The sequence below is a fragment of the Madurella fahalii genome (genome assembly GCF_045866475.1).
Source record: "Madurella fahalii IFM 68171 DNA, scaffold_5, whole genome shotgun sequence".
Lineage (NCBI taxonomy): Eukaryota > Fungi > Ascomycota > Sordariomycetes > Sordariales > Madurella > Madurella fahalii.
In genome coordinates this window covers 1,951,799-1,979,038 of record NW_027263975.1, presented here as the reverse complement: position 1 = coordinate 1,979,038, position 27,240 = coordinate 1,951,799, and the positions used below count along the sequence as shown (strand labels likewise).

At 56.0% G+C, this 27,240-nt stretch overlaps 9 protein-coding genes across 9 annotated transcripts; 6 read left to right on the top strand and 3 right to left on the bottom strand.

The window, feature by feature from the left end:
• Positions 1-464: 464 nt before the first annotated feature.
• MFIFM68171_09168 (Hamartin protein-domain-containing protein) lies at positions 465-3,581 on the bottom strand (the record flags this gene model as incomplete). Its single annotated transcript, XM_071064587.1, has 3 exons — positions 465-574; positions 631-3,449; positions 3,568-3,581. 3 exons carry the CDS (start codon positions 3,579-3,581, stop codon positions 465-467), a joined length of 2,943 nt encoding a protein of 980 aa, XP_070920688.1.
• A 747-nt stretch (positions 3,582-4,328) lies between these two features.
• On the top strand, positions 4,329-5,417 carry MFIFM68171_09167 (Class I glutamine amidotransferase-like protein; the record flags this gene model as incomplete). The annotated part of the gene is made up of 3 exons (XM_071064586.1): positions 4,329-4,464; positions 4,633-5,131; positions 5,186-5,417. 3 exons carry the CDS (start codon positions 4,329-4,331, stop codon positions 5,415-5,417), a joined length of 867 nt encoding a protein of 288 aa, XP_070920687.1.
• Positions 5,418-5,852: 435 nt separating this feature from the next.
• On the top strand, positions 5,853-6,508 carry MRP20 (mitochondrial 54S ribosomal protein uL23m; the record flags this gene model as incomplete). The annotated part of the gene is made up of 2 exons (XM_071064585.1): positions 5,853-5,929; positions 5,995-6,508. 2 exons carry the CDS (start codon positions 5,853-5,855, stop codon positions 6,506-6,508), a joined length of 591 nt encoding a protein of 196 aa, XP_070920686.1.
• Positions 6,509-6,703: 195 nt separating this feature from the next.
• Positions 6,704-7,807, bottom strand: MFIFM68171_09165 (Methyltransferase-like protein 4; the record flags this gene model as incomplete). The annotated part of the gene is made up of 1 exon (XM_071064584.1): positions 6,704-7,807. One exon carries the CDS (start codon positions 7,805-7,807, stop codon positions 6,704-6,706), a length of 1,104 nt encoding a protein of 367 aa, XP_070920685.1.
• A 475-nt stretch (positions 7,808-8,282) lies between these two features.
• LEU5_2 (coenzyme A transporter) lies at positions 8,283-9,547 on the top strand (the record flags this gene model as incomplete). Its single annotated transcript, XM_071064583.1, has 2 exons — positions 8,283-8,510; positions 8,576-9,547. 2 exons carry the CDS (start codon positions 8,283-8,285, stop codon positions 9,545-9,547), a joined length of 1,200 nt encoding a protein of 399 aa, XP_070920684.1.
• Positions 9,548-10,268: 721 nt separating this feature from the next.
• On the top strand, positions 10,269-12,958 carry ORC4 (origin recognition complex subunit 4; the record flags this gene model as incomplete). The annotated part of the gene is made up of 4 exons (XM_071064582.1): positions 10,269-11,588; positions 11,640-11,801; positions 11,887-12,318; positions 12,383-12,958. 4 exons carry the CDS (start codon positions 10,269-10,271, stop codon positions 12,956-12,958), a joined length of 2,490 nt encoding a protein of 829 aa, XP_070920683.1.
• Positions 12,959-13,731: 773 nt separating this feature from the next.
• Positions 13,732-15,222, top strand: MFIFM68171_09162 (NACHT and WD40 domain-containing protein; the record flags this gene model as incomplete). The annotated part of the gene is made up of 2 exons (XM_071064581.1): positions 13,732-14,038; positions 14,120-15,222. The coding sequence occupies 2 exons, from the start codon at positions 13,732-13,734 to the stop codon at positions 15,220-15,222; spliced, it is 1,410 nt and encodes a 469-aa protein (XP_070920682.1).
• Positions 15,223-17,660: 2,438 nt separating this feature from the next.
• On the bottom strand, positions 17,661-19,889 carry SST2 (uncharacterized protein; the record flags this gene model as incomplete). The annotated part of the gene is made up of 4 exons (XM_071064580.1): positions 17,661-17,795; positions 17,857-18,201; positions 18,251-19,198; positions 19,275-19,889. The coding sequence occupies 4 exons, from the start codon at positions 19,887-19,889 to the stop codon at positions 17,661-17,663; spliced, it is 2,043 nt and encodes a 680-aa protein (XP_070920681.1).
• A 6,171-nt stretch (positions 19,890-26,060) lies between these two features.
• On the top strand, positions 26,061-26,897 carry MFIFM68171_09160 (uncharacterized protein; the record flags this gene model as incomplete). Its single annotated transcript, XM_071064579.1, has 2 exons — positions 26,061-26,080; positions 26,564-26,897. 2 exons carry the CDS (start codon positions 26,061-26,063, stop codon positions 26,895-26,897), a joined length of 354 nt encoding a protein of 117 aa, XP_070920680.1.
• Between the last annotated feature and the right edge of the window lie 343 nt (positions 26,898-27,240).

Genomic DNA, 27,240 nt, shown 5'->3' with positions numbered 1-27,240 from the left:
AACTAGCCCGCTTCTAGAATTCAGGGCGCCGAAACACACCGGAAGCCCTCAACACTTGGATCGCGGACACAGAGAGAAAAGCAAAGAGCTAGTGATCGGACTGTCGGGCTCTAGGCGATGAGATTGATCTAGTTTCCCGCGATTTGCACTTCGCAAATACGCAAAGAGCGCGCAAGAATATTTCTGGTTGGTTTCATGCCCGCTGCGAGCGCGAATCCGAGCCGGACCTGACCCGCGCCGCACGGGAGGGGGAGGCTGGGGAGGCCCGCCACTCAGAATAAACACGCGAGAATCCTGGAGGTCTTGGCGCAGGAATCCGATGGCCCCCTGCAGTTCCCGGCACTGGTCTTACTACCAGATCAAATAGACCAGTGTTACGGTTGCTCTCGCTGCAACCCACAGCTACGAAATGTTCGTGGCACAGTTCTGGCATGACCCTGGAGTCTCGAGTATCTGCGCCCTAATCACACAAAGTTCCGGATTCCCCTGAGGCTTCCGCCAGACTTTTTGTCCTTCTTCTCGAGCTTCTCTTTTTTGTCCTTTGGCTCTTTCCGAGCCGCGTTCTGAGCCCCTCCTAAGTACACAGTGAGTAAGGGGGAACCTAAATATTGATCCATGGAGGCTACTCACCACGACCAAAGTATCTCTCCGCATGCGGACTGGTCGTCGTCCCAATCCCCGACGAATCCCCAGATCCGGGTAGTCCCGCTGGGGTCGGTGGTCGATGGTCTGACGACGCCACCGAGCTTGACGGGGGCTCGAGGGATGGCGATGCGGCGCTGTACGGCGTCCCGTCCGCGGCGGCGGCTTCAGTATCTGAAAATCCGCGATGCGGTCGGTTCCGGCTCGCTATTGGGCTTCTGGATGTTGGCGCCGCCTCGCTGTCACCGCCGGCGACTGATCCAGGGAGACTACTCTGCAGATCCAGCAACTGCGATTGGGCAACTGTGAACTTCCTCATGAGGGTGCTGTATTGCTTTTGGAGTTCGGTGTTCTTCGCTCTAGCTGTCGAGAGGGCACCCTCGTACACCGCTGCCACGTCACCAGAGGGTTTCCGCTGGCCCTCTTGGAGTGCCTTGGCGAGTTGTGTCTTGAGGTCTTCGATCTGCGCCTGGTAGTCGCGCTCTGCATCGCCGAGCTGTTCCTCACGCGCGGCAAGCTCCAATTCTTTCTGCTTTGCTCTAGCCTCCGCTGCCGCTGCCGCTTGCATAGCAGTCTCCATCTTCAGCTCCTTGCCCTGGAACGCGCGCTCCGAGGCGGACAGGCGTGCAATCTCGCCTTTTAGGCTCTCAATCATGGCCGTGCTGATATCAACCGCCACGAGGTCTTGTTCCGACTCGAGCCTCTTCCTTTCTGCCTCATCCACGATCCGGCGTAAGCTCTCACATTCCGCTTGGGCCTTTTCCAGTTGCTGCCTCAGCTCGCTGGCCTCGGCGTTCCATTTCTTCTGCTCTTCCCGTAGCGCCCGCAGCTTGTTGGACAGGTCTGTTTCCCACTTCTTGGCCATATTTCGCCGGTGATCAGACTCTTTCTTGATCTGCGCCTCGCCCCTCTTGGCCTCGTCTAGCCGTTGCCGCAGACTCCGGTTTGCCATCACAAGGTTCTGTGTCTCGGCCTCTGTGGCTGACACCCTGATTTGCTTCCGGCGCAGCTCCCCCATGTGTATCATGTGTTGCTGCTTGATGAATCTCTCGTACTGTAGATCATTGATTAGAAGGAGCCGTTGATGTTGAAAGAGAACTGCCTGGTCTCCTAGCTCAGCGTTGGATCCCCCTTGGTCGCGAGCCGCTTGTGCGACGGGGACTTGCATTGGGCTCTTCTCGGCTGCGTGCTCTTGAGGGTTGAGGAGAAGTGATGGCACGCTATCGCTAGCCAGCGACTGGTGTAAGCCCGATTTGATGACCTTGTTTGAATGAATAAGGTCCTGGAGTTGGGTTTGGGAAGGTGACTGAACAAGGTGTGGCGGGAGAGTCGGGCTATCACCACCCGGTCCCCGGCTCCTGCTCTCAGACATGTCGCATGCCGAGGGGTGGCTTGCAATGCTGCTCGGTCGGCCGAGTGACAAAGCCTTTGGAGGGAGAGATTGATGTGACGCATCGACATTGCCGGGGCTGCTCAAGAGCGCAGAGTCAAATCCTTCTTGGTCTGCATTGTCGCCCATAAGAGAGACAGACGCACCGCGGGCCGGCGTGGTGGGTCGGACGTTGTCAAACCCAGGCGTGCGTTCTATGAGCAAGGCCATACAATCAGCGAGGACCTCGTCAGCTTCGCTCTTGATCCATCGACTAAGATCCGTCTTTTCGGATTCGATGGTAAGATTGTAGAAATTCGGATGCAAAACATGCTGCTTCCGGAAACGTTCCGACCTATCCCGGATCTCCATGGCCTGGACGTCGATGTCATCAGCATTGTTCGCATGGCGTAGGTATCTCTGGGGCTTGCGGATATAGTCGAGAAAGTTGATGGGGTATAAGCCATAGAGAATAGTGAAGTATTCCGGGAGATAAGAGAGCGAATGTCCGTCGTAGTCGGGATCCAGTAGAGACTTGTCCCAAGGAATGCCGGCTCCGGGTCCTCCGTTTTCCGCACCCATCTCCGTATGCTGTCGAGTAAAGTACGAATCCCTATCCCAGAACAGCAACCGAGCATAAATGTTGAACAAGGTGGGTAGGAAAGGAACTACTGAGCTGGGTATAAAGGGCAGGATCATGACTAGCGCTATCAGAGCCAGGTTGACGGTGGCGGTCGATTCGTCTTTCTGCAGGGAGTGTAATATGTTGACGAAGAGCGGAGTCTGTAGGATGAGGTGCAGGTGAGGAGGTCCGCTCGACACGAACGCGCAGAGGAGGCTCAGAGCGGAGTTCCGGTGTTCTCTCTTGACCACAAAGCCATTCAGAGCCGTCATGAACCCTTTAGGATCTCTCTTGCCAAACGCCATCAATGCCTCCTTGATCATCTGGTCTTTGAGCTCGGTGGAGGAGCGGAAGTGTGGCTGGCGCTCGCGGACCTCCATCCACCTGGAGAGCAGCCGGTTGACGAGCGGTGCTAGTCCCTCCTCGCTCCAGGCCGTTGGGTCATCGTACTCGTCAGCCGATAAGAGGTCGAGCGTATGGTCCATGACCTCCCTGGCCAGGCCCTTCTCCCGCCCCACGTGTTCCAGAACCGGGTCGAGCAGCTTATCCCACCACTTGAAGATCCGTGATGGGGTTCGCAGCGCCGGGCGGAGCTCCCGCAAGACGGCGAGGAATGCGGCATATTTGTCGGGCCGGTCCTTCACGATCTTCTCCCAGACGGCAAGCAATTCATCGCCCAACCGCTCGCCGGAACCTTCGTCGGGCTTGTCATGCTTCTCGAGGTAGCTCGCAATGATGGCGTTGAGCTCAGCGGGTAGGGGGAGCTTAGGCGATTGAAGGAAGTTGCTGAGAGCTTTGGCGAGGTCCTTGGAAGATCTGGATGGAGAACAAGTGGTCAGCTGGCCGAACTCAGCACAGGAGGCCAGAAGCAAGGCCCGTATCACCGCTCATAATTGTTATGATCGACTGGGGCGTTTTCAGACGGGGAACTCACCCGGATGAAGTCATCCTGATCGACAAAACGGATGGCACATTGGGGACGGCCGTACGAACTGTGAGGTTGGATTAACTAGAAGGCGCCCAAGTAGCTTGGGTGCTCCGTCTTGACATGTAGCAAAATCCGCCGTCCGGCAATTGGAACGAAAACGCAGTTCTTTTCAACCTAGATGTGAGATGTGTAGACCCTGACACATCGGATGCACCTGAGTCAAAGTATGCTTTGCTTGCGTAACTCAAAAATTGGCCCGGTACAAAATGGTAGTGTTTTTTTGTCCCATGTCAAGCAGTTGTCAAACTCCACTGCCCTGCGCGCGCTAGAGCTAGATAACCCCACCATGTGACCCGGCTTCAGCCTGGTTTGCATTGTTAGTGCCAGAAAACCCCGCTATCCCAAACAGCAAAGTGGGGTTAACCCCAGGCGTCCAGAGCCCATGTCCACCGACTGATGCAGGATCGAGGGGAGACGGCTGCCCCTCTTTGGTGGGGTTCTCTTTGAGGGCTCTCTCATGACAGGTCTGGGCGAGGCCCCTTCCTCCAGTGAGCATCGAGGCACAAAACTATCTGTGTTCTTTCATCTGCGGTGTCAACCCAATCTCCCGTTCGGCTTTCCCACGGATTTCTCGTTGCACCGTCTCCATCGTTTCCTCTTGTTGCCCGTTGCTCGGATACACAGCGCGAACAACTACCCACACTTCCGTGCACTTGTTCAAGCAACAGGCATCAGCCTACCTTCCCCTCACATCATTGTTGCCAAAGATGGCCAGTAAGACGTCCGCAGTGGCAGATGAGCCGATTGATGTGCTCTTTGCCCTGCATCCCAAGTTCAACCTCATGGACTTTGCCGGTCCTCTGGAGGTCTTGACAACTTGCCTGCACGATTACCAGGATCCCAGTAAGTATCTACGATCTGCCTTTGGTGACGAGCCGGGAGATGTCGCAGAGCGTGGCTCTTTTTGGAACTCCCTCCCTACCGAGCGCTCCTTGCCCAATGAAGCCTAAGACATCTCAATCTCTGTAGATGTGCGCCTTAAGATGCATCCGCTGATGTCTTAGCAAACAGCTTCCAAGGCCTTCGAGGTCACCATTGCCGCGGGCGAACCCCAAGTTCTCTCGGAGCAGGGCGTCATCATTGGCTCCCAAATCTCGTGGAAAGAGGCACACGAACGCCTCGATGATTTCGACGTCCTCGTAGTCCTCGGCGGGAACACGGCCGAGATTCTGAAGGAAAAGGCCGAGCCGCTCGACCTGATCTCGGCCTTCTCAGAACTCCAGAAGAACGACCCCAGCCGGGAGCGCACGCTGCTCTCTATCTGCACTGGCGCTCTCTTCCTGGCCCAGCAGGGCATTCTGTCCGGCCTCTCTGCCACCACCCATCCCGACTACGTCACCAAGTTCGAGATCATTTGCAGCCAGGCCAAGACCCGAGACCTGGGCGAGCATACCGACGTCATTGAAGATGCCCGATATGTGGTGAATAATCTGCGCTTCGATCTCGGAGACGAGGATGAGAACCCATACATTCGGCGCAAGTCGGACGCTAGGCGCCCGTCCAATGCCAGGTTGGTGTCTGCCTGTCACTGCTAGTACAATCTCCCGGCTAACATGCGCCGTAGGAAGGGGTCCATGTCATTCAAGGGTGCATCACGTCGCGAGTCTATTGCCCGCCGCGCCGCGATGCGCCTAGGTGGGCTTCGTGTCATCACAAGTGGGGGAGTGGCCGCTGGCCTAGATGCAACTCTGTATCTGGTCAGCGTCCTGGTTTCTGAGGAGTCTGCCAACGAGGTTGCTCGTCTCATGCAGCTGACTTGGACCAAGGGCATTGTCATTGACGGTCTTGATGTGTAAAACAAGCGTTAGAGTTATGACACAGCGTCATGCAACGACGAGCAGTTTTCTGTTCGCATAGATCATGGTAGCATGGGTTCCGGTTCAGATGGTTAATGGCAGTGGCCATCACTGAGCATTCAATACATTTTTCAGCCTGAGAAAAGATGAGATACATCTCTGTGTAACTTTGTTGACTTTGTTCTCCAATTGTGGACCTAACGCCTTTTGGCTAGATGGTCCACAATGTATGGCTTGGCATGCCCCAATGGCCGAGTCTCTAAAGCCGCCGGCCGTTGTCGGCCGCCAGCGGTCCGACAGCCAAAGCTCACCTAGGAAAATCCAGCTCGGCAACCTCCAAACGCAACGGGACTTTCTGGCCCAGCACTCTGGTGAACTAATCGTCCGGTTCAAATCCAGAGCCGCACCTTTGGACACCCAAACACCTTCAACGGTATGGCTTCAACCGCAGCGTCGGTAAAAGAGGCGGCAGCCCAGCTACCGCGCAAATTTGGCACAAAACAAGTCTTCCTGTAAAGCTCTTCCTCGACTCAATCCACCCCGATAGTTATAACAACATACTCATCCTCAAGTACAGGCCAAACCACGTAATCGCCTTCATCCGCCCCAAACCCAAGCAACCACCGAACCTAGCGACATTCGCGGTACCGCTCCAGTTCAATAAGCTCGACCTTCGCGACTACCTCTATCATGCCTACAATGTTGAGGTAAACGCGGTGCGCTCCTTCATCAACCAGCCTTTACCGAAGCGCAAGGGCGGCACTACCGGCAAGTGGTACCGGCCGCGCTCGAAAAAGATGATGATTGCCGAGCTTGTGAAGCCGTTTGTATGGCCAGACCCGCCGGCTGAGGACCAACGGGAGGGATTCGACTACCCAATCTTCAAAAAGATGTATCAGGCGAGAGAGGAGCACTACAAACGGCAGTCCGACCCGTCGGATATCCCGCTACGGACACGGAAACGAGTCCCCAAAGACCGGGAGGTGTTGAAAGCGCAAGCCGAAGAGTTTTTGAAGAACCAAGCGGAGTGGACGAACGGGCGGAAAGGAGAAGACAAATGGACCGAGGTGGAAAAGGATGTCTCGATATAGTGTGGGAAACGGCGGTGACTGCGGGTGACGGAAGTGGGGGAAATAGCAGGAAGCTGGCAATGGGCTTCAGTGTGGTGCTGCTGGGTTAGAAGCACAACGTGAATGGAGCCAGCGAGGCGGGATGTATTATATGCCCTAGACGCCCAATACTGTACTATTTCCATTCTATGCCTCAAGGTCATGTCAAGTCAGGTTTTACCGTTCCTCCTCCTCTTCCTCAACCCAGCACTCCTTCCGCTGAAACAACAGCGCCTCGTCCCCCCACGCCCACCAACCAGCCGTCAGATTCCTCGCAAAGACCTCCAACGCCTCATATTTTTCTGGCAACAACCCCTCGTTCTCGAAAAGCCCCCTGAGATTCGGTTTCCTCGAGTGCACGTCCGGCACTGAGACGATCACCTTGCCTTTCACCGGCCCTTTCTTCTCCCCTGCCCTCCGTCGCGCAATCAACAACCGCTCCCATGGCTTCCTCCAAACCGAATCCACACTCACCACCGGCTCACCGGCTGCCGTCACCTTTAGCCATGTCCACTCGCCCACCAGCTCAACGCCCCACTCGGCGAAGACGGAGGTCAGCAGCAGATCGGCGAACCGCGCCGCGTTGGTCACCCACACGGCCACGAGCCCGTCTTCCTCGGCGAGGCGCGACGCCACGGGGACCTGGGCGAGGAGCGTGCGGATGGAGTTGAAGTCTGCGGCGGGGCGGTAGCTCCCAGGGCCGGCGCGCTTGCGCTTGGCCGAGCGGTTGGGCCAGGGCGGGTCGAGGAGGATGAGGTTGAACTTGGGGGCTGTGGAGAGGAAGGTTGCGCGGTGGGATTGGATTGTACCCCGGAGTGCATGTGAGGATGCTGGGAAGTAATGAGAGTCCGGAGGTTCGACGGCGGGGTGGGGACGGAGAGGAGCCCCGGTTGCGGCTTCGGCCGAAGCGGCAGCCGCCGGGGATGAGGACGGAGGTTTGGGATTTGGCTGCGAACACAGACGTGGCAAGCACCAGGGGCCCGAATATGACTTTTCGATTTCCGCCAGGGCTGATTCAACGGCTGCGGTGGTCATGAGCTCAGTTACCTGCGCTGAGGGCGACAGCGCCAACCGCCCGGACCCACTATCCTTCGGCTCCGGAGTCGGGAAGGGAGACACCGGCGGCAGCACTGAGATCAGCCTGCGGAGTTTCCTGGCGGGCCCAACGTTCGCGGCTGTCAGCTGACTGGATGGGACCTGCGCCTCTTCAATGGACCGCGGGAGGTCGAGGAGCACGACTGTTCTCTTGTCATTTTGCCAGAGAATGCTCGACGGGCCCATCTCACGGCTGGCTAATTCGCGGGCCGCCCGGAACTCTGTTGTCGAGTCGAAAAAGGGTTCTGTTGTGTCGCGTGAGCGCTGGTTGGCCCACTCGCCTAGGCGCCGTCTAAGGGTCCAACGGAAGTAAGCCGGGGTGTCGGCAATCCTCGGCTTCGGCCAAAAACTGGCTGCGGCCCCGGCCGGTAAGAAATGACGTTTCGGTGTTACATTTCCGGAATTCGAGCATTTTGTTCTCGCGCATTCCAACCACGCTTTATCAGCATTCGCGCCCACGATATTGCTTGATCTAACACAATTACAATCTGAGATCTGGGCTTCTGTAGTCTGGCAGGGCCCTGCAACTACCGAGTGAAGCCCCATCTTTATATATTCATCGCCTATGCGCGATGCGCCTCTAGCGCGCCGCTCCGACCGTTCCCGCTTATCTCAAGACTGTTCATCGCAGACGGCCGAGCACAGATCTGCCGGTGCCGGAATGCCCCCGGCCCTCATGAGCCATGCCTCCATGCCGGGGGTCTCACCGTCATACCATCCTCGAGAGACTACCGATGTACCGCGCGCGGAGGTAGCCCCGAACAAGGAGCCCGCCGTCTGTCCCACCGACGACGAGGCGCAGATCCCGCGCAAAGGGCAGTCCAAGAGCACACAGAGCCTGGGCTATGTGTGGAGGTCTGGTGTTGCGGGAGGTGTGGCAGGTTGCGCGGTAAGTCGGCTTTAGTCGTCGCGGCCCACCAACAGCAGTATCGGGAGTACTAACATTCTCTCCAGGCCAAAACGGTTGTCGCGCCCCTCGACCGAGTCAAGATTCTCTTCCAGTCGCACAACCCGCAGTTTGTCAAGTACGCGGGGTCTTGGGCCGGTGTTGGCGGGGCGATAAAGGAGATATACCATCAAGATGGACCCGTGGGGTTGTTTAGAGGACACTCTGCGACCCTGTTGAGGATATTTCCCTACGCCGCCATCAAGTTCCTCGCCTACGAGCAGATCCGGGCCATTGTCATCCCACGAAAGGACAAGGAAACACCGTTCAGGCGACTCATCAGCGGTTCTATGGCGGGCGTGACATCCGTCTTCTTCACATACCCCCTCGAGCTCGTCAGAGTGCGGCTTGCCTTTGAGACAAAGAAGGACGGCCGGTCAACTTTGCGGTCAATATGCAGGCAGATCTACCACGAGCGTCAGTTCCAGAAACCGGTAGCCGCGGCGGGGATGGCGGGCTCAGCAGCAACGGCACGTGGCGCGGCCACGGCAGCCGCCACGGCGGCACCGTCCCTCACGCCCAGCTTTGGGTTGGCCAACTTCTACCGCGGTTTCGGCCCAACGCTCCTCGGCATGCTCCCCTACGCAGGCATATCCTTCCTGACGCACGACACGGCCGGCGACATCCTGCGTCATCCGAGAATCGTTCAGCATACGACGCTGCCCAAGCCGGCGCACCACCCACCAGGCAAGCCCGCGCCGCTCCGTTCTTGGGCCGAGCTTCTCGCGGGCGGCATAGCGGGGCTCGTCTCGCAAACGGCGTCGTACCCGCTTGAGGTAATCAGGAGGAGAATGCAGGTCGGCGGTGCTGTTGGCGACGGGCACCGGCTGCGCATCGGCGAGACGGCCAGGCTGATTATAAGGGAGGGCGGCTTCCGTGGCTTCTTCGTCGGGCTGACGATTGGCTATGCCAAGGTGGTGCCGATGGCTGCGGCGAGCTTTTATACGTATGAGAGGTTAAAGATGTGGTTTGGTATCTAGACTTTCCGTTTTATTTTGTTTGGGCCAAGCACAAGACCGGCGTTTTGGGTGGCTTATTGCGTGCCTAGGAGAGCTAGTTGTTGCATGGGAGGCACGGGGTGGCGGCTTGGTAACTGGTTGCATAGAGCAACCCGCCTTAGGGTGGAAAGAGAAACTACTTAAGCATTCACTGTGTTGGCTATTGGACGCTCGGGTTGTTAGACGCATCAATGGGATTTCACAAGACTTGGGAATGTCTCAAGCCCGCGTGAACCTAGCCCGAAATCATTGAGGCGAACGTCAACCATGGGCTCTAAGGGTGGAGGTGCACTTAGAACAAGGGGGAAGGAGCTGGGAGCGAGGGTATGTTGACCGTTGTCATCGCCAGGAAGATCAAAGCTATGATATGTAGATTCGGTTTGATTCGGTGTCTAAAACGGTGCAAGTTTTGAACTCACGGCGAACAAGAGCGTCTAATCGTTGCTCAGTTGATGTACACATGATGGGAGGTGAATTGAGCTGGCGTACAAGATCTAGGCCTGTTGATTGGCTATGTGAACAGTGCACAGCTCCACTTTGAACCCTGTTAAATACCCTACGCGCTTGCAGCCGGGAACGCACCGTGCTACCATTCCCTTGCTTTGCCAAAACGTTTGCGACCTGGAAATCCAGAAACTAAATAATGTTATCCAGAACACAACGCAGCATATCAGCCTGAATCTTTTGACTTCTCTTGCACAGAATGGCAGGCCGTAGTAACACCACTTTAGACAGGAAGCGGCTGCGGTCGCAAAATGAAGAGGAGCCTTCATCAACCGCTTCCAAGAGGCGGCGCCTCAAGCCATCAGATGACTCGCCTGCTATCGCTGCGGCTCCGGACCCTGAACCGTCAACTACAAACAAAACCCCGGGGCGTGGCCGCCGCAAGGCGGCTGCGTCGACCGCGAACAATGCCAACGTAGATTCTCGGAAAGCTCCAGACTTGGAAGCGGAGGGCGGGAAACGAATGGTGCAGCCGAACCACGACAAGACGAAAGCCAAGAAGCCACAGATTCCAGCCAGCCGTCAAAGAGCCAGTGTTTACGATGTGCCAGATTCGGGTGAGGATGAGTTAGGCGCTACAGCCGTGGCACCGCGCCCGACGCGGCAGAGACAGGCCCACGCTGCGACTGCTAAAGTCGGGGCTAATGGTGTCAACGGTGCCTCGCTGACAAACGGAGACGAATCTGCTAAAAGGAAACGTGGCCGGCCCAGGAAGCAGGATCGTGAGGCCATGGTTGAAGTGCCAATCCAACCTGAAAACGAAGAGTCGAAGGATGTCGGTTCTACAATTAGCACATCTATTCCCCAGACCCGTCGCCCAAGAAGGGCCCCGAACGGCAAGCTACCGGAGGATGCACAAGTACCCAAGGGGATTTTGACCCCTCGCAAGGGAGGGGGAGCCGCTGGCCGCCGGCGGAAGAGCGTAGCCTTTGACAGAAGGCCGGACGAGGACGCGCTGGATGATGTAGGGGCTGAAACGCCGTCCAGATCAGCCCGAAAGCGCAGAGAAGCGGCATCTTCGCCAACCGAGGACGAGATGGAGGTAGACGCCTCGAATGAGAACCAAGAACCTGGCAGTGACGAAGAGGAGGACGACGAAGTATGCGCCATCTGCTTCAAACCAGACTCGGAAACTGGCAACGAAATCGTCTTTTGCGACAGCTGCGACATGGCCGTACATCAAGAATGCTACGGCCTCCCAGAGATACCTAAGGAAGATTGGATATGCCGCAACTGCCTGCAAGACAACACCAACCCAGTCAGTCACCCAAGGACAAAAGAAGCGAAACCGCGCGTGGCCGCGCAGGGAGACCAGAAGCCAAATATCCCGAATTTTGACGAGCATCTCCGCTCGATGAAGCGGGTGCTGCTCGATCGCTGCACCGGCAGGCGACGGATCAAACTTCGCGGACAGGACGAGGCGCACGAGAAGGCCTACCAACTCGTAGAACAAACCATTATCGCGGGGGAGGGCAACTCGATGCTAGTGATAGGGACTCGTGGGTGTGGCAAGACCACGGTAAGTTACGCCGCCATTCTTTGAGTACCACTAGGCTAATAAGTGTTACAGCTGGTAGAGTCCATCATATCCGTGGCATCGGAGCGCCACAAGGATCAGTTCCACGTTGTGAGGTTGAATGGTTTCATCCACACTGATGATAAGCTGGCTCTGAGGGAAATTTGGCGACAGTTAGGCAAGGAAATGGAGATCGAGGACGAACTTGTCAACAAGGTGTGTTTTTCTTTTTTTTTTTTTTTTTTTTTTTTTTCCCTCCCCGGATCGAGTATGCATCGATAATCAGCACTGACAAGAGTAGACTAGCAATTATGCCGATACTATGGCCTCGCTGCTGGCTCTGTTATCGCATCCCTCGGAGATAGCAGAGGGCCAAGACGGCATCACGTCCAAATCGATTGTCTTCGTAATGGATGAGTTTGACCTCTTTGCGACACACCCCAGACAAACCCTTCTCTACAATCTCTTCGACATTGCGCAGGCCCGAAAGGCGCCTATTGCCGTGCTCGGGCTGACGACGAGGATTGATGTGGTGGAAAGCCTCGAGAAAAGAGTCAAAAGCCGGTTCAGCCACAGATATGTCTACCTCTCGCTGCCAAAGAGCCTGCCAGCCTACTGGGACGTGTGCAAGCAGGGGCTCACCATCGACGACGAGGACATGGTGGCGGAGGGCGTGGACAAGAAACTAGAGGGCCATCAGGCTTTTTGGGATTGGTGGAACGGAAAGGTAGAGGTGAGTTCGACCGACCGTATGCAAGGCTAGGTTGCGTCTTGAGAATCTGCTAACCAACACATAGGCTCTCCACAAGACGCAGGGGTTCATGGACCACCTAGAATCGCATTTCTACAGCACCAAGTCTGTATCCGCATTTCTCACTACTTGCATTTTGCCGCTCGCAGCGCTCTCGCCGACGTCGCTATCGTTACAGATTGCGACGTCCTCAGTAGCCGGTATCTCGCTCGAGGCGCCGGACTCGAAGCTGCACCTCCTGGGGTCACTCTCGGACCTAGATCTCTCGATGCTCATTGCGGCCGCACGGCTGGACATTGTGGCGCATACAGACACGGTCAACTTCGCCATGGCATACGACGAGTATACGTCGCTCATGGGCAGGCAGCGGGTGCAGTCGGCAAGCTCTGGCATGCTTGCGCTGGGCGGTGGGGCGCGGGTGTGGGGGCGCGGGCCGGCAGGAATGGCGTGGGAGCGGCTGGTAGCACTCGGCCTGCTTGTGCCGGCGGCGGCGGGCGGCAGGGGAACAGCCGGTCTGGGCGGACTGGACGCCAAGATGTGGAAAGTGGATGTCGCGCTCGAGGAGATCCCAGCCGCGGTCAAGCTAAGTGCCGTTCTGGCACGGTGGTGCAGGGAGATCTAATAGCGGGACAAACAAGACGACGCGGATCTGACTGGGACTAGGCCTCGCATCAGCCAACCAAGTCGCAATTATGCGCAGCTGCAAGGGGCTTCAAACGGGTCCCCCATCCATTGTCCCGGGTTGGTACGGCAAAGTATGTATGTGCTGTCCTATACCGTATCTTGTACGGCACGCGAACCAGACGGGGGCCAGCCAGTGATATCCGATCACAGCGCCGAGTATGTGACACGAGCACGGACCCGCGACAGCCGGATCGGACCTGCGGTTGGGCAGCAGGGCGTTGGTTATTATTCTCACCCGACCTCACTCGTCGCACTCGTTCCCACCGGGAGGATGGGCGTGCCGAAGCCGTGCCCAACCAGTCGGATGGCGTGTCTGGGATGGCATCATTCCGCGCTATTTTCGGATGCACCGCCCTGCCCGGCCCACGTGTTGGGGTCGCAGGCCTTTCTTGGCCCTGCGACCCCGAATTCTGACTAAATCGGGCATGCGCCACACCTAACAATAACCGTGCCGTTTGTCTAATCAGACGGATCCGTACAGCCGCGGGGCGCTGCCGCTTCCTTCTGAGAATGGACGATCTAGTTCCTCTGTATATACAAGGTGGAAACACCGACGAGGGAATTGGACAGGTTTTGGTTTGTTTTGTTTTGTTTCGTTTTGTTTTGCAAACTCAATGCTGCAGAGTCGCGGACGCTTGATGCTTAGTTTTTGGCATCAAGAGATAGAGACTTACACAGAAGGAACCATCAACAACCCACCCCAGCGAAGCCATGTCGAAACGCAGCGTTTTCACCACCGTCACGCCACTCCCAGCGGGCGTGCCACGCCAGGTTGTCCTCGATTTCCTCCATGACCACGAAGAGATGATCGACCTAAACCCGCTGGTCAAGGAGCGCCATCCGATTCCGGCCCCCTCTCATGCATCTGCCGACGAGCAGGACTGTCAATGGTTTTCTCTGACGGATAAGATTTCCTACTTGCCCGGAGGGCTGATGGCGGGCGATGTCACATACACCTGTGCATTTCACGACCTGCCGACTGGCCTCCAGACACACTGCTATGCGCCCGCCGGACTGAGTAAGCTAATCCCAGCCTCCACAACATCTTCTGTACGCCGAATACTCGTGTTCAAATTGCTGACGTACTGGGCCCCGGCAGCCATCCGCGACAAGTGGACCGTCGGCGGCTCCCTTCCAAACGAACCCCCGCAGCCCGTCGAGCTAGGCCTCAAAGTGCCGCCAACAGGTCTCTACCTGCGCGAGGACGTGGACATGCGCTGCAATGTCATCATGGCAAGCTTCGTCAAAAAGACACTCAAAAAATCTCATGCAGCACTAGTTGAGCGGTTGAAGATCAAGGCCGAGATTGCCAGCTCCAACAGCAGCAGGAGCAGTGGCGCCTTTTCCCAACCAAGCCTACTCTCAACCGCCGGAAGCATCTCGAGTACTGTCAGTGAATCGAGCGCTATGAGCAGCAGCAGCAACAGCACCAGCACCAACTACCCCTCCGCATCCGCTCCGAGTAGCCGCCCCAGCTCGGCTGCCTCCTCCCATTCCTGCTACAGCGTTCAAAGCAGTCTGCTATGGTCACCGGCATCAACAAGCAGCGTTGGGACGAGTCCCTCGCTATCGGCAAAGAGCCCACCGATGGCTTATAACGGTTTCCAATACCAGTACCAGCCAGTGCCATACGCAGCAACGCCCATGTCCAAAACATTATTTTTGGCACGATCAACAGCGGACTTGTCACAATCAGTCCCCGTGCCGGATACGCCCTTCTTCCGCCAGTACCAGCCCGAGTGGCCGCTAAAGTCTCCATCTACCGCGGCCGCTGCTCCCCGACCCCGCGCGCAGAGCCAGCTTTATGCATATGCAGACAGCCATGCTACTGCCAAGCAAGGGAATCCAGTCCCCCGAGGGCCTTACGACCATACCAGCAGCCGCAGGGGTGCGCTATCCGACGATGTTCTCTGGCAAGCTCTAGGCGGTGGTCGGTCCGCGACGTATAACGGGGATAGCTACAACGCCAATGCCAATGCCAAACCCGCGGGCCCGAGCAACACGCGGTATCGAAACAAGGGCCATCCTGATTATCCGGAGATGAGCCCATACGATGACGAGAACGAGACGCGGTTTGTTCCGCCTTCCCTTACTGTGGGCGGCATGATGCGTGCGAGTATGCCACCTCCGTTGCGGCCACAACCCCCGCAGGCGCGGACGGGCCCAACCTTGGCTGCGCCTTTTCTTGCCGAGTTAGATTGAGGTTAATGGAGCCGGAAAAGTGGCTGTCATCAGGTGTATCAAAAGGTCGCGGGCATTCGAGCAGCATATGTTTTTGGAGCATTGCATCATATGGAGTAATGGTTGGGACACGTTTAATTTGTGATAATTTCTATACCCTTTGCTGAATGAAATAGAGATTGTACAGTCAATGTTGCGCTGGTACTTCTGTCTGTTCAAGGTTATTATGGCAAACCCTATTACACATCCTAAGGGTACTAAACAGCTTCAACCTTGCCCGTAGCTTTATCCATTGACAAATTAGCTACCATAGCAGAAACAAAGATGCCAAACGCAAACACCGAATCCCAGGACACCTATCTTCACCCCCGCCAAGTAGAGGGTTAGAATGGAACAAGTTTAACAAACCAAACCCTCCCAAAGACAGAAGGACGAAACACACTAACCCGGCCACCTTCGAACGACCTAGCCTTACAACCCGCACGCAATCAATCACCCGCGGTCAATCGCAACCCCCCTCAAAGCAATCCTCCCAAACCCACAATTCCAGCCACGGCAACAACGACCCCAGCACCTCTCCCAACCGCAGGCGCAGCACCCGTAACCAACGACTCAGGCCGCTCAGTAGTCGCAGCGCCCGAGCTCGGGGGAACCGCCGGCGCAACAAAGGTCGAGATCCTCGGGGCGGCCATCGTGGGTGACTGGTGACAAATGAATATCCCATCCGACGAAACTTAGCGATGGATGTGCATGCGATCATAGAGCAATGGAAGGGGGGGGGGGGGGGGGGGGGGGGGCGTGAGGTATACATCAGGCATACATATATAGCACGATGAACCTAAGAGGGACTGGGGATTTGGGCGGGGGGACCGAGAGGGCAGAAAATAAAATAAAAAAATTTTTTTTTAAAAAAAAAACAAATAAACAAATAAATAAATAAGAAATAAAAAATAGAAATAAGAAATAAATAAAAAGTTATCCAGACTTACACCCGAAACGGGAGCTGCGCAGCCAATGACAGTCTCCCCGTCTGATCCGCCGGCGCCGGCGGCGACATCTCCACGCGGGTGATTATGATGTTCGAGGTAAGGGTGACGGTGGTGATGGTGGTGGTGATGGTGGTGGGCGGTCAAGGCCAGCGAGGCCAACGAGGTGGCGAGAACGAGGTGGGCGATGAGCTGCATATTCTTTTTTCTTTCTTTTTTTGTCTCTCTTTTTTTTTTCTTTTCCCCTCTGGAACCTGTTGGTTCGCTTAACGCGAGTGTTTGGCCTACGTGATGTTGTGAGCAATGGGTTTTCGGTCTAGAGGAAGGGGGTGGGCAAGAGAGTGAGAGTGAACGCAAGTGGCCCAGAGCCTATGTTGAGTATAAGTAAAGTAAACGAGTGACACTTGAGTTGAGAGCGCTCAACTATCGAAGAACGATCAGTAGCGGTAGATTCTTGCAGGGAGAACGGAGTCTTTGGATATACGACTGAGTAACATTGAAGCGGGAGGTTGTCCCGGATCTGGTGCGGATTTTATGTTCCATCCCTTATCCGTCACAACCAGCCGAGGGCCAGGTAGTGCAAGTCGGAGCAGCTGCGGTTTGAGTCCAGCTGATTCTGTAAACATGTTCAGCAATCAAACAAAAGCCGTTAAAGAATGCCGAGCATCAGGAGCCCGACTGGTTGCGCATTCCAGCACCTACTTCAATAACGTGCCCTTCAGCTCGCTTGTGTAGGGGCACCAAAGTCGCCACATTCCTCACTCATCACACAGGCACAGTTCTGTTGACAGTAGCCAACACTAAACGGATTAGATAAAATTTCGTTTTCTAAAGTTGCCTTTGCCATTTCGCGTAGGATGAATCTCCTCATAGAATCATCAACCGCCAGTAATCGTCGCCTCGGTTTTAGTGCCCCATTCTTTAAAACCCGCACTTCCCCTACCTCCTCCCATCCATCCCCCCTTGCATCCAACGCCCAACCATGCCTTTGAAGAAACGGTCATGAACCTCTTCGGGGACGCCGCCAATGGACTTTTGTAAACCCCGCAGCTTTCCATTCCCCCCTGCTACACGGAACGCCCCTCCGATATCGTGACCGCCCCACCACATGACAAGAGAGGGAAAGAAAAAGTTAAACGCGTATGCCGATGATCAGCTCTCCCATCTATGCCACCGTCTCGCCCTCCCCCCCACCCCCCCGAACGCCTGTATATCGTCACTTGACAAAGGAAAGGACAATTAAAATAAGCAACCATCAAGGGATATATCACGGGGAGGCTACCCATAGGGCTTCCTCATGCCAAAAAATCGAATCATGCTAGCCAGTCCCCCAATGACAGTACAAGACAATAAGACTGACACATTACATCGTTGCCAGCATCATAAGAAGCCGTTCTGCCTTTTCGGCCTTGATCCCGCCCCTTGTTAGGACCGAGACCACCGTAGACGTCTCAAGGAGGGCCTTCTAGACAGTCATTTGCGGTTTGACCTGCTTTGGCTTCGCTCGGGAGCACGGCTTTGAGAGTGATTGGTCGTGATGGCATCAAAGTCGTAATTCTTTAGCGTCTGCTCGTATTTCGGGCTGCGGAGGAACTTGGGAACCGAGTCCTGCCGGGCATGTCCAGTCAGTTCCGATCCCGCGGGAATCATAAACAAGAAGGAAACTTACGCTGGCCATCAGCTTAAAGACGGCATTCTGAGCGTCCTCGAAGAGAGCAGTGACCTCGTGAAGCGTGTCGATCATGGCCACATCTTGTCCAACCGCCTTGGTCATCCGGGTCGCCAGGTTGCTCCGCAGCTGGTGGTCAATGTTCAGCTCGCAGGGAGAGCCTGGAGCCAAGAATGCGTTGTAGATGCCGTATGCCTGCGCCATGATCTCCTTGATACCGTCCAGGGACGCCGCGTTGCTTGGGCTCTTTTGCGCGGCCCGAATGGCTTGCCTGCATTGTCGGACGAACTCGTCGACGTCAATGTAGAAGGATAGGTTCTCTTCACAGTGAGTCTCGCGCAGGTTCTCGCGGAACAGCAGACGCAGTGCCGGATCATTGAGGATCTTGTCCAACCGTTGCGTGTTGGGAATCCCGCGCGATCCCGGCAGACCGAGAGGCCGACAGCCCTTCGCTCTCCGACGGACGTCCTCTGGCTAGAGCGCCGTTGACGAGATCCCGGCCCTTGGCCGTGACCTGATAGATGGCGTGCTTGGTCGGTTGGAAGAGGTTGTGGGCCGGATGTTGAATCATGTGGGCCCGGTCTTGCTGCACCGCCTCCATGAGCTCGTACTCGACAAAGAGTGAGGCAATCTCGATGGTCTCTCTGCGGTCGACAGTGCTCGAGCAGTCCATCAGCCAGTCGGTTGCTGCCTTGCCCGTGAAGGTGTCCTTGAACGTCCTGCCGCCCACCTTGCGCTCGGCCGCCATCTTGACGCCCGTGAGGCCGTCTCTGTAGTCGCTCAGAGAATCCGAGTCGGCCGAGCTCACGCTCGACTTCACGTTGGGGCCATTGGCGCCGATAAATCGCCGGAAGATGACCTCGATAGTGCCTCGATCGGTTAGCAGCTTGTCAGTCTGTCCATCTCGTTCCAGCGTAACCAATTGCGGTAGAGACGTGCCGACGAGGTCAGCAACTTGCTTTTGCTGGATGCCGTTCCGCGAACAGAAGCGGTCCAGGATCGAAATTCCCTTAGGCGTCAGCTGCCAGACCGAGCCCTTCATTGTGTAGACCTGCTGGTATCTCCCGTCTGCCGACTCGATGAATCGTGCCTCGAGGAACCGCTGGCAGATCGAGCGGGCCATATCCTTTGCCATCGAGAAGGTAGTAGTCGTCGTGGTCGTCACGATCCTAGACGGATCCTTCGGATCTGGCATGCGGTTCGACTGGGAGAACTTGAGCGAACCCAGGTTGTTGATGGCATCTTCCGACAGAAACGTGTGCTCGACCTTGGTCAGCCGCACCCGATGCGCCGAGAGCGGCAGAAGGCTAACTATCAAAGTAGCAAAGAGGTCTTTGAAGTCCTAAGGTTTGGGGTTAGTGATGCATTGGGCACACAGACCGCTGATGGTACAACGGGCGGGCGCGAGGCACACTTACTTTGGTGAACGGACGGTCATCGTCCGTCATGCGTAATAGCCGTGACGATGTCTGGTGCATCTTGTTGTTGTCTAGCCGAGAAACGTAGGTCGGCTCAGGTTGCGAGGGGTCCGTCTCACTGTACGGCTGCGAAGGCGGAGTCCCGGGTACGAGAGTTGGGCTAGGCAGCCTGCCGTTGGTGGGCGACGACGTGACGGCAGTGGTGTAGTTGGGCGCCGGCCTGGTGCCGCGAAGGATCCGGTCTGGGCTGGATCGCCCGCTGGCGAGAGGCTGTTCAAGGCCGGTCGAGATGCGAGTGAGAGACTGGCGCGGCCGGACTCTGGGCTCGCCAATACCGGCAATAGTCCTGTCGAAAAGGGCGAGCAAGCCGCCCGACCGCTGCGAGCTGATGGATGGATGGCTCAGATGGTGCGGCCGATGGGAACTGGTGGGCCCGGCGGCGGCGGTAGCGGCAGTGGCAGCGGCTGCGGGGACTTCGGACCGAGAGGCAGCCAAGGAGGAAGTCGAGGGCGATCTGTTGCGCGAGGTGCCGACGTTCTTCTCACGGAGGGGAAGTGAATTGGATGGTGTTTCAGGTGATGATGACGAGCGAGACGACTTTGACGCCGCGGCCATCTAACACCAGGGAAAAAAAAAAAAAAAAAGGGCGAAGTCAGCGGGATATATTAAGGGAAGGGTGTGTGTGTGGGCGGGCGTCGCCGGGACTGGGCAGGCTTCGGTTCAAATAAAAGAGGGACGGCCGGCAGGGAGCGAGAGGTGGAACGGGCCCGGGAGGGGATGAGAGAGACAATGAACTGCAGCCAGCGAGCCAGGGGACGGCGTGGTGTGTGAGACAGGGGATCCCGGATGGGTGCCAGAGGTTCCATTTGTACCACGGTACAGGTACAGGTACCTCTCGTCAGCCATTTCTGAGCTGCGAAGACAGATAAGTGGATGGGCCGTTGATCGTGCAGCCGGGCTGTGGGGGCTGCCCAGTCACTGCCGCCTGCCGCCTGCCGTCTGGCGACACTGGCATTGCTCAGTCGCACACCTTCCATGATGGCCCACTCGGCTGGCCGCAGACAAAAGGGCTCAGATTTGGCACGGTGACTTGGGAAACTGACAAAAATAAACCCCAGCCGCCCGAGAACTGTGTTTCCAACGGTATCTGGGAAAGGAAAAAAAAAATAATAATGCAAGAATTTAAAAATTCAAAAAGCAAAGTAAAATAAAATAAAATAAAGTAAAGTGAAAACGGTGTCCAAGGTGTCTAAAGGTGACCGCCGCTTCCCCTCATTCTTTGCTGTAGACCGCAATGTGCCCAGAGCCTCCGCATGGCATGGCACCCAGGGGTGGTTCTGCCAAGTCTACTGTCGTGCGTTTCTTCTCCCTCTCCCGCTTGCCTTTCTTTTCTTTTCTTTTCTTATTTTTTTACCCTGTTCCTGATAGAGAACCGGCACAAGTAGATATACTCTCCGCTTGGATTATGTATGTACTTTCCCGGGTACTAGTCGGTTTCTGAAAGATTCCCCACCGCTTTGCCTGTCTCACGGGTGGGTAGATTTTGCGGCAGCGGGGGTAATGACATGTAAGCACTTGCAAGCTTTGCACACGGCGCCGGACGGGAAAACAATCACGGCCTGTGAGCTCATCCGCCACGTGAAGGAAATAAAACGGTGTTGCAGCAGGGAGGGCACAGTGTCCACCTCGGGCAAAGGAGCTGCAATGTGGGACGCGGTGCCCCAATCGCTTGGTATGTGTTCCCATGCAGACAAGCCACCTCGTGGAAGAGAGCCCGGCCGTTACGGCGGGAACTTCCCACGCGGAAAGGATTGGCGGCGGGCTGAAAGCTCAGCGATGCGCCCAGACTAGGAGTGGCGGCGGGATGAGCCCTGGAGTAAGGGCGAGAAACACAGGGAAAGAAAGAAAGGCGGTCAGGCAGTGATGGAGCGGCTCCGTCCATGTGGTGGGGCCAGCGAAGGCGGTAGAACGGCGGTCAATTGGCTGCCACCGTGGCAGCTCGCAAACGAACTGCTGGCCGCCAATTCCATGGCGGTCGCATTCCTGCATGGCCGACACGGAACTGCCTTCGCAGCAAAAGTCGTCACAGCCGGGGAGCGAGATCTGCGCGTGGCTTCAGGGATCTCTCCCACGCCGGCCTAGTCTGCTTTGAGGATGAGGCCCCTGCAGCCCACATGTCCGCGCTTGTGGGAGTGCGTTGTCTCAGCGGAGACTGGGAGCGGGGTCCGCAAAGAGTGCTTGGCATCCCAATCTTCCCAATCTTCTCGTAATGCGAGACCCGCACTCTTGCAGAAACATGCCTCATGCTGTGGCCTTTGGAGCAGCCTGCTTGACTCTTGTTTCGGTGGGCATCCGGCCAGCTCCGCGCGCTGTCCACAGGCCTTCCCGGCGGCTTGCTCATCACCAGCTCGGCACCTCCTCTCCACAGACGGAATTGACGGTGTAGGGAATGCAATGCAAATGCAAAGAGCGCGTTGAGAACTTGTAGAGAGCTCCTCATGCCACGGCAGCCGCGCTGGCGGTCCAAACTCGGGTTCCCGATGCTGCGGGCGTCCGCATGGTCCGATGATCGGATAAGGTAATGGATGGTGAGATGGCCCATCATGGAGCCAACAACGAGGTTTGTGAGGATTGAGATGGGGGATACGACTGCTGGAATTAACACGCACTTTTTTTTTTTTTTTTTTTTTTTTTCGTTTTACCCGTCCAAGGGCCGTGATCACCGAGCAGGGTGGTCAAGAGAGTCTCAGTTTTTGGCGTGCGTGGCTGCCAATCGCAGAGCGCAACAGTGTCTCCTGCTTATGGTTGGAGACGGCACAGGCACCAGGTAGGCGGATCTTGAGGCTGCCATTTGTCAGTGTTTGAGCCTTGTTGAAATGGGCGCATGAACGCGCTTGAGCCAAAGGGAAACGCTGACCTGTGTCACATTGACCCAAGTTTGATGTGGAACTCGGGGCTTTGCTCGGATCCCGGTTTCTCGATGTCTTGAGGTTTTGCTGTCCGCGTGAGCTGAAGTTTGTGAGCCACCGCTCCACCGGCCCTATTTGTGCGTGAGGAGTCGTTTTGGAAATACAGCAACAGACGACCGGAACCGTGATGGGGAGGGAGGGCTGTTTTTTGTTGAATTTTGTTTCTGGTCAGCCGCGGATGGCAACCCTGGCAAGGGTTTTTAAACACTCTAACCCAATTCAACGATGGAGTTTGATCCTATTTTGGTTTTGACTCTGCCCCTTTTTTCGCCCTTTTATTTTTATTTTTTTTCTTTCATCCTTTTTAACGGCTAAAAAGTTATGGAGGATATCCGCGGTTGCCCCGCTTGCACCGGTGCGCGGGAGGGACTGTCCCCGCTCACTCTACTGCGAAATCGTCCGATTGTCCAATATTGTGACCATCCGACTGGATGGATTACCAGAACCCCGTGACGGTAACTTGTCACGGTTTAGAGTGGATGTAGTGTCCCTTTTCTTCCCTCGTCCCGCCGGTAGCTTGCCTCCGAGCACTGGTTCATTAGGACGGATTGGAGGGAAGGATGGTTCGATATCAAAGAGCCACCCATTCCCATCATGCCTTCCGAACTGACTCAAGGAGCCGGATGACAAGCGTTCAAGCGGCTTTAGGATTTTGGGCTTCCATGGTTCCTACACGCTACGGCTAGCTGCCAACGAAGTCAAGAAACGCTGGTATAGCAACTGTTGCCAGCCGCTTGTTTCTCGGGCTTCCATATTTTCCACACCACCACGCAGCGTTGCATGCCCGATGTCATGTACACTGTACGTCAGATTAGTGGGGGTAACTTCTGCGACCGGGATTGGCAGGTCGCCGTGTAAACCTGCAGGATCATACCACGTTCAAATTATGAAGAGACCTCTGCCTTAGATGAGAGACAAAACGGAATAAGTAAGATCAAGGTACCTGCAGACGGTTACAGCAGGCTACAAAGCTGGTCTACACCCTCACTCATCACTGGTTCTTCAAGCATCCCTGTGCTTTTTTCATACCGCTATTTAGCGATCCCAGATGGCTTTACGGAGGTATCAGGCTACAAGTGTGAAGCGGGTGACGATCGTTGCCTAATACGATCAAAAGGCCACGAGGAGCTTAGGAACAGCGAGAGGTACTGATTTAATCAAATCATTTGTGCGCGCGAAGAACTGAGCAATTCTCGGTGGCTGATGAACAGATTGCAACCGATGCTAGAACGGGCCTTATCCTGCTAGCAAGACGAGGTGATACTGCCGCCCTCATTTCCGCCGCTCGCAGTCTGTTGGAGTGAACTTGGGCCAGGCAACTTCCACAGCGGACCCGCGCGCGGGGTGCCCGGAGCACAACTATCTCCCTGAGAGCATGGAGGCCACGAACGTGAGTGAATCTGGGGACTTATTTCTCGAAGATTGACTCCAGATCGGAGACACGGAGTGCAGGGTAGCGGCAGCGGTTGCGCAAACCGTTGCCCGTTTTACATATATGCGCCGGAAGGTGAAGGGGGTGTGTACCGGTACTTCTGGACGGGATCGCGCCACGTGAGTCTATTTGGATCCTTCCGTGGCAGAAGGGGAAAAGAAAGCTTGGTTCTGAGTGGATCCGGGCCACGTGGTGAGAGCAGCCACATGTTGCGAGAAACCCCAAGAAGACCAGGGGGGTGCGCAGGAATTGCCCGGTCGCCGCAAGGCTCAAGTTACGCCTCACCAAAAGCAAGCGTTCTTCCGCCACTCGGCTTGCATGGCATCCCCCACACAAGTTCTAGACTCCCGTCCGCCCATACTGTTCGTGTAGGCAAGCTGGTTCGGATCAAAATATCTAGTGTACACTGTAATGTGTATCATCGGAGAATATATTGCCCTGCGAAGCCCGTGAATTTTACACTACGTTGCATAGGCCGACCCGAGTCCTTTTTTCTTTTGTCGGGTGGGGCCAGGGATTGAGTTAGCCTAAGTTTGGTCGCGCCCGAGCAATCTCGCGCCCCTGGTTCCAGATTTCCTCGCGCGGCATATTAACGGGTCATCGGCACCACTTACGCCCAGAGAGGAGCCACATGGCATGCACATCCCGGATGTTCCCTTGCTGCATGGCGATGGAGTTCAACAGCGTATTCAGCCCGCCAGCTAGCCGCTCAAAAGTTTCTCGAACGCCATGCGGATCGTCTAGGTAATGATGTGCGCAACAAACTCGTCCCAACCTCGTGCAATGATGATGCGATCTCGCTGTCAGTACGGCCTATAGCGGACCGGATAGTGGCAGTACATGGATCCAGGGTCTTCCAGCAGAATGTCCATTACATGATAATATTCAATAGCGGGTGTTCTGACGAACCAAGGCAATCCAGGACGGGCGTATCATTTCCGGTTGAGCTGTGCTGCAAAGCACCGGCGTTGGGTCGGGAGTAGGGACGATCCTGTGAGGCTAAGGCCAGCGCCGGGGTCAAAAACTCCACAGCCGGTCCTTCCTCTCCGCGACTTCCGGGGCTTCTAGAAGTTTTCCCGCCGCTTCCCATCACTCCTGAAACCAGCCTGAAAGGTGATCGGCAGTTTCTTTTTCTTTCTTATTTTGTTTCCCGCCTTATCTTGAATCGCAGACCTCATTCGGAGGCTGAAAGAGCTAACTGATACCACTTGATGACGACGCAGTAGAGCGAGCCGGAATTCCCGCCTGCTGCTGCCTTGGGGGATTACCACCACACTTGCGCACTCTTCTTTGCCCTGCGACTATTCAGGTGGCTATGCGCCTTACGCGATATGAGACCCAGCGATCCGTTTGCCTTTCATTTTGGGGCTACGGACGGTTCCCGACTGTGTCGTATCTGATAATGTTGCGCAAGATCAGGCTCAACTCGTCGTACTGGAGCACGACAATGCAAGTACCTGGCTAAGTACTCCCACCCATCCTTGTGGCCAACCGGGCTCCCGCCTCATAGTTCACAACAGCAGACTCCGGCCCTGTTAGGTACGGTACAAGTCCAACCTTGCTGTAGCTGACCATACGGAGATTGGATGGGGCCTGCCAACGACACAGCCTGCGGTCGTGTTACTTTGCCATCAAGGACAAACAATCTAGGGTTCTGGGCGGCCTGGTTAACCCGTAGGTACCGACCAATGTCGCTCGGTCGACGGCAATTGCAGTTTCAGGGAGGATGAGATGCCCCACCAATAATGTTTTGTACTCATTGCCAGCCACCACATTTATCTAAGCCAAGATGTCTTCACCACGACATGGTACCGGCCGTGTGTTTCTGTATTCGTCGTCTGATCTTCTATGATGGTCTGTTGACACAACGGTGTTCAAGATCGCCGACCCGCTCCTCCGTGAACTCGCACCAAGGCCAGCGGATAGGTGGAGAGTGGGGCTCTACCGGTGAGAGACCGGCTGTTCATTCGACATCATTCCTTCCTTTCTTCTGCCGAGCTTGTTTGGACGGCAGAGAGAGAGCGTTTTTGATGACGATTTCGCCTTTGGTCGGATGTGCCCAGGCGTGGCGGTGTCAAAGACACTCGTCGTGGGTTGGTGGGCCGCATGAGGCGGCTGTTGCGCCGCCTCAACCAGCAACACCTCAGGTGCCGTCCCGCCCGCATTTCCCGGGTCTTCAAAAAGGCGGCCGCAGCTGTAACTTTGTAGCCTGTGTCATTGGTCGGAGGTATAAGCTACAGTACCTACCACCGCTAACACCGGATGGTGCAGTAACCCGCCCGAGCCCTGCGTTGCAGTTCCAAATCGCAAGGCAAAGTAGATGCAAGCCTGCTGCCTGCGAAATACTGGGCCAAAACGTCAACTCCCCAGCACGGCGGGGCAAGGATGGTGTGGCCTCCCTCCCGGTTGGTTTCAATGATTGCGGCTCGACGAGAAGGAGCATGGCACGGTTTGTATTAATCCATCCAAACGCAGGCCAGTTGCCCAGACCCTGTTCTCTTGTTTGCCACCTTCTCTTTCCCCTCTGGAAACCTCGAATTGTCAGTTCATTCAACCCGTGTTTTTATTCTACTCGTTAACGGTCGACAAATACGTCTTTGTTCACACCCGATTCCTTTTTTAAACAAAAAGAAACGCCTGCACCTCCCAACCCTGTCTCCCGGTGCCAGGAAAAGGACCTAGCCCGCCATGCACGAACTACCGGGATCCCACCGCCCACATCGCCATCACCCCATGCCGCGCTCGCGCCGGCACCACACGTGCCGAGACGACGAGCGGGCCCGACCCCGCCGCCGGGCCCCGTCCCCTTCTCCGTCCTGCTGCTCCTCCTCCTCATCATCGTTACCCTCAACTGCATCCGCAGCTGAGTATCGCACAAACCGCCACAGAAGCAGCGCCATAGTGCCCCGCGACAACAACGGCCACAACAACGAAGATGACGACAACCGACAAACGCTCGTGTGCACCAGACAGACTGGAGGGCCCTTTTCCGACGATGATGATGCCAATGACAGCGACGTGGAGGAGTATGTCATCTATCCCAAGGGGTATACGGCGCCGCGCCATCGCCATCGGCCGCACGGCTACGGTTACGACCGGGAGCGGGACTGGGGTGCAGATATGATGGACAAAAGGCGGAGGCGGCGGCGGTCGACGGAGACCAAGGGGTTCTTGCTGGCTGCATTGGTATTCGTTGCGGGTGTGATTTTGTGCTCTGATTGAAGACGGGCTGGTTCCTTTCACCCTTTTTCTTCTTCCACTTCTGTTTTTTATGTATTAAAATGAGCTAGGAAGGGTATAAGGGTGCTGGAAAGACTGTTTCATGTTCATTTGGTTCATTGGGTAGGTATTGTTCCCCCACTGGAGTCCGATGGAGTCTAATTACACGCATAAGAGGTAGGGGGATATATATATGTCTGGTCGTTTGGGATGGTGAAGGCGGGTATTTATCGAGGCATTCTGGGTCAGTTATACTCAATTCTGCCTCGACTCAGTCCGCACCTTCGTGGCTGCTCCTCTCATTAGAGTCACGGGTGCGTAGCGCATGCTCCATATATAGCCTTAA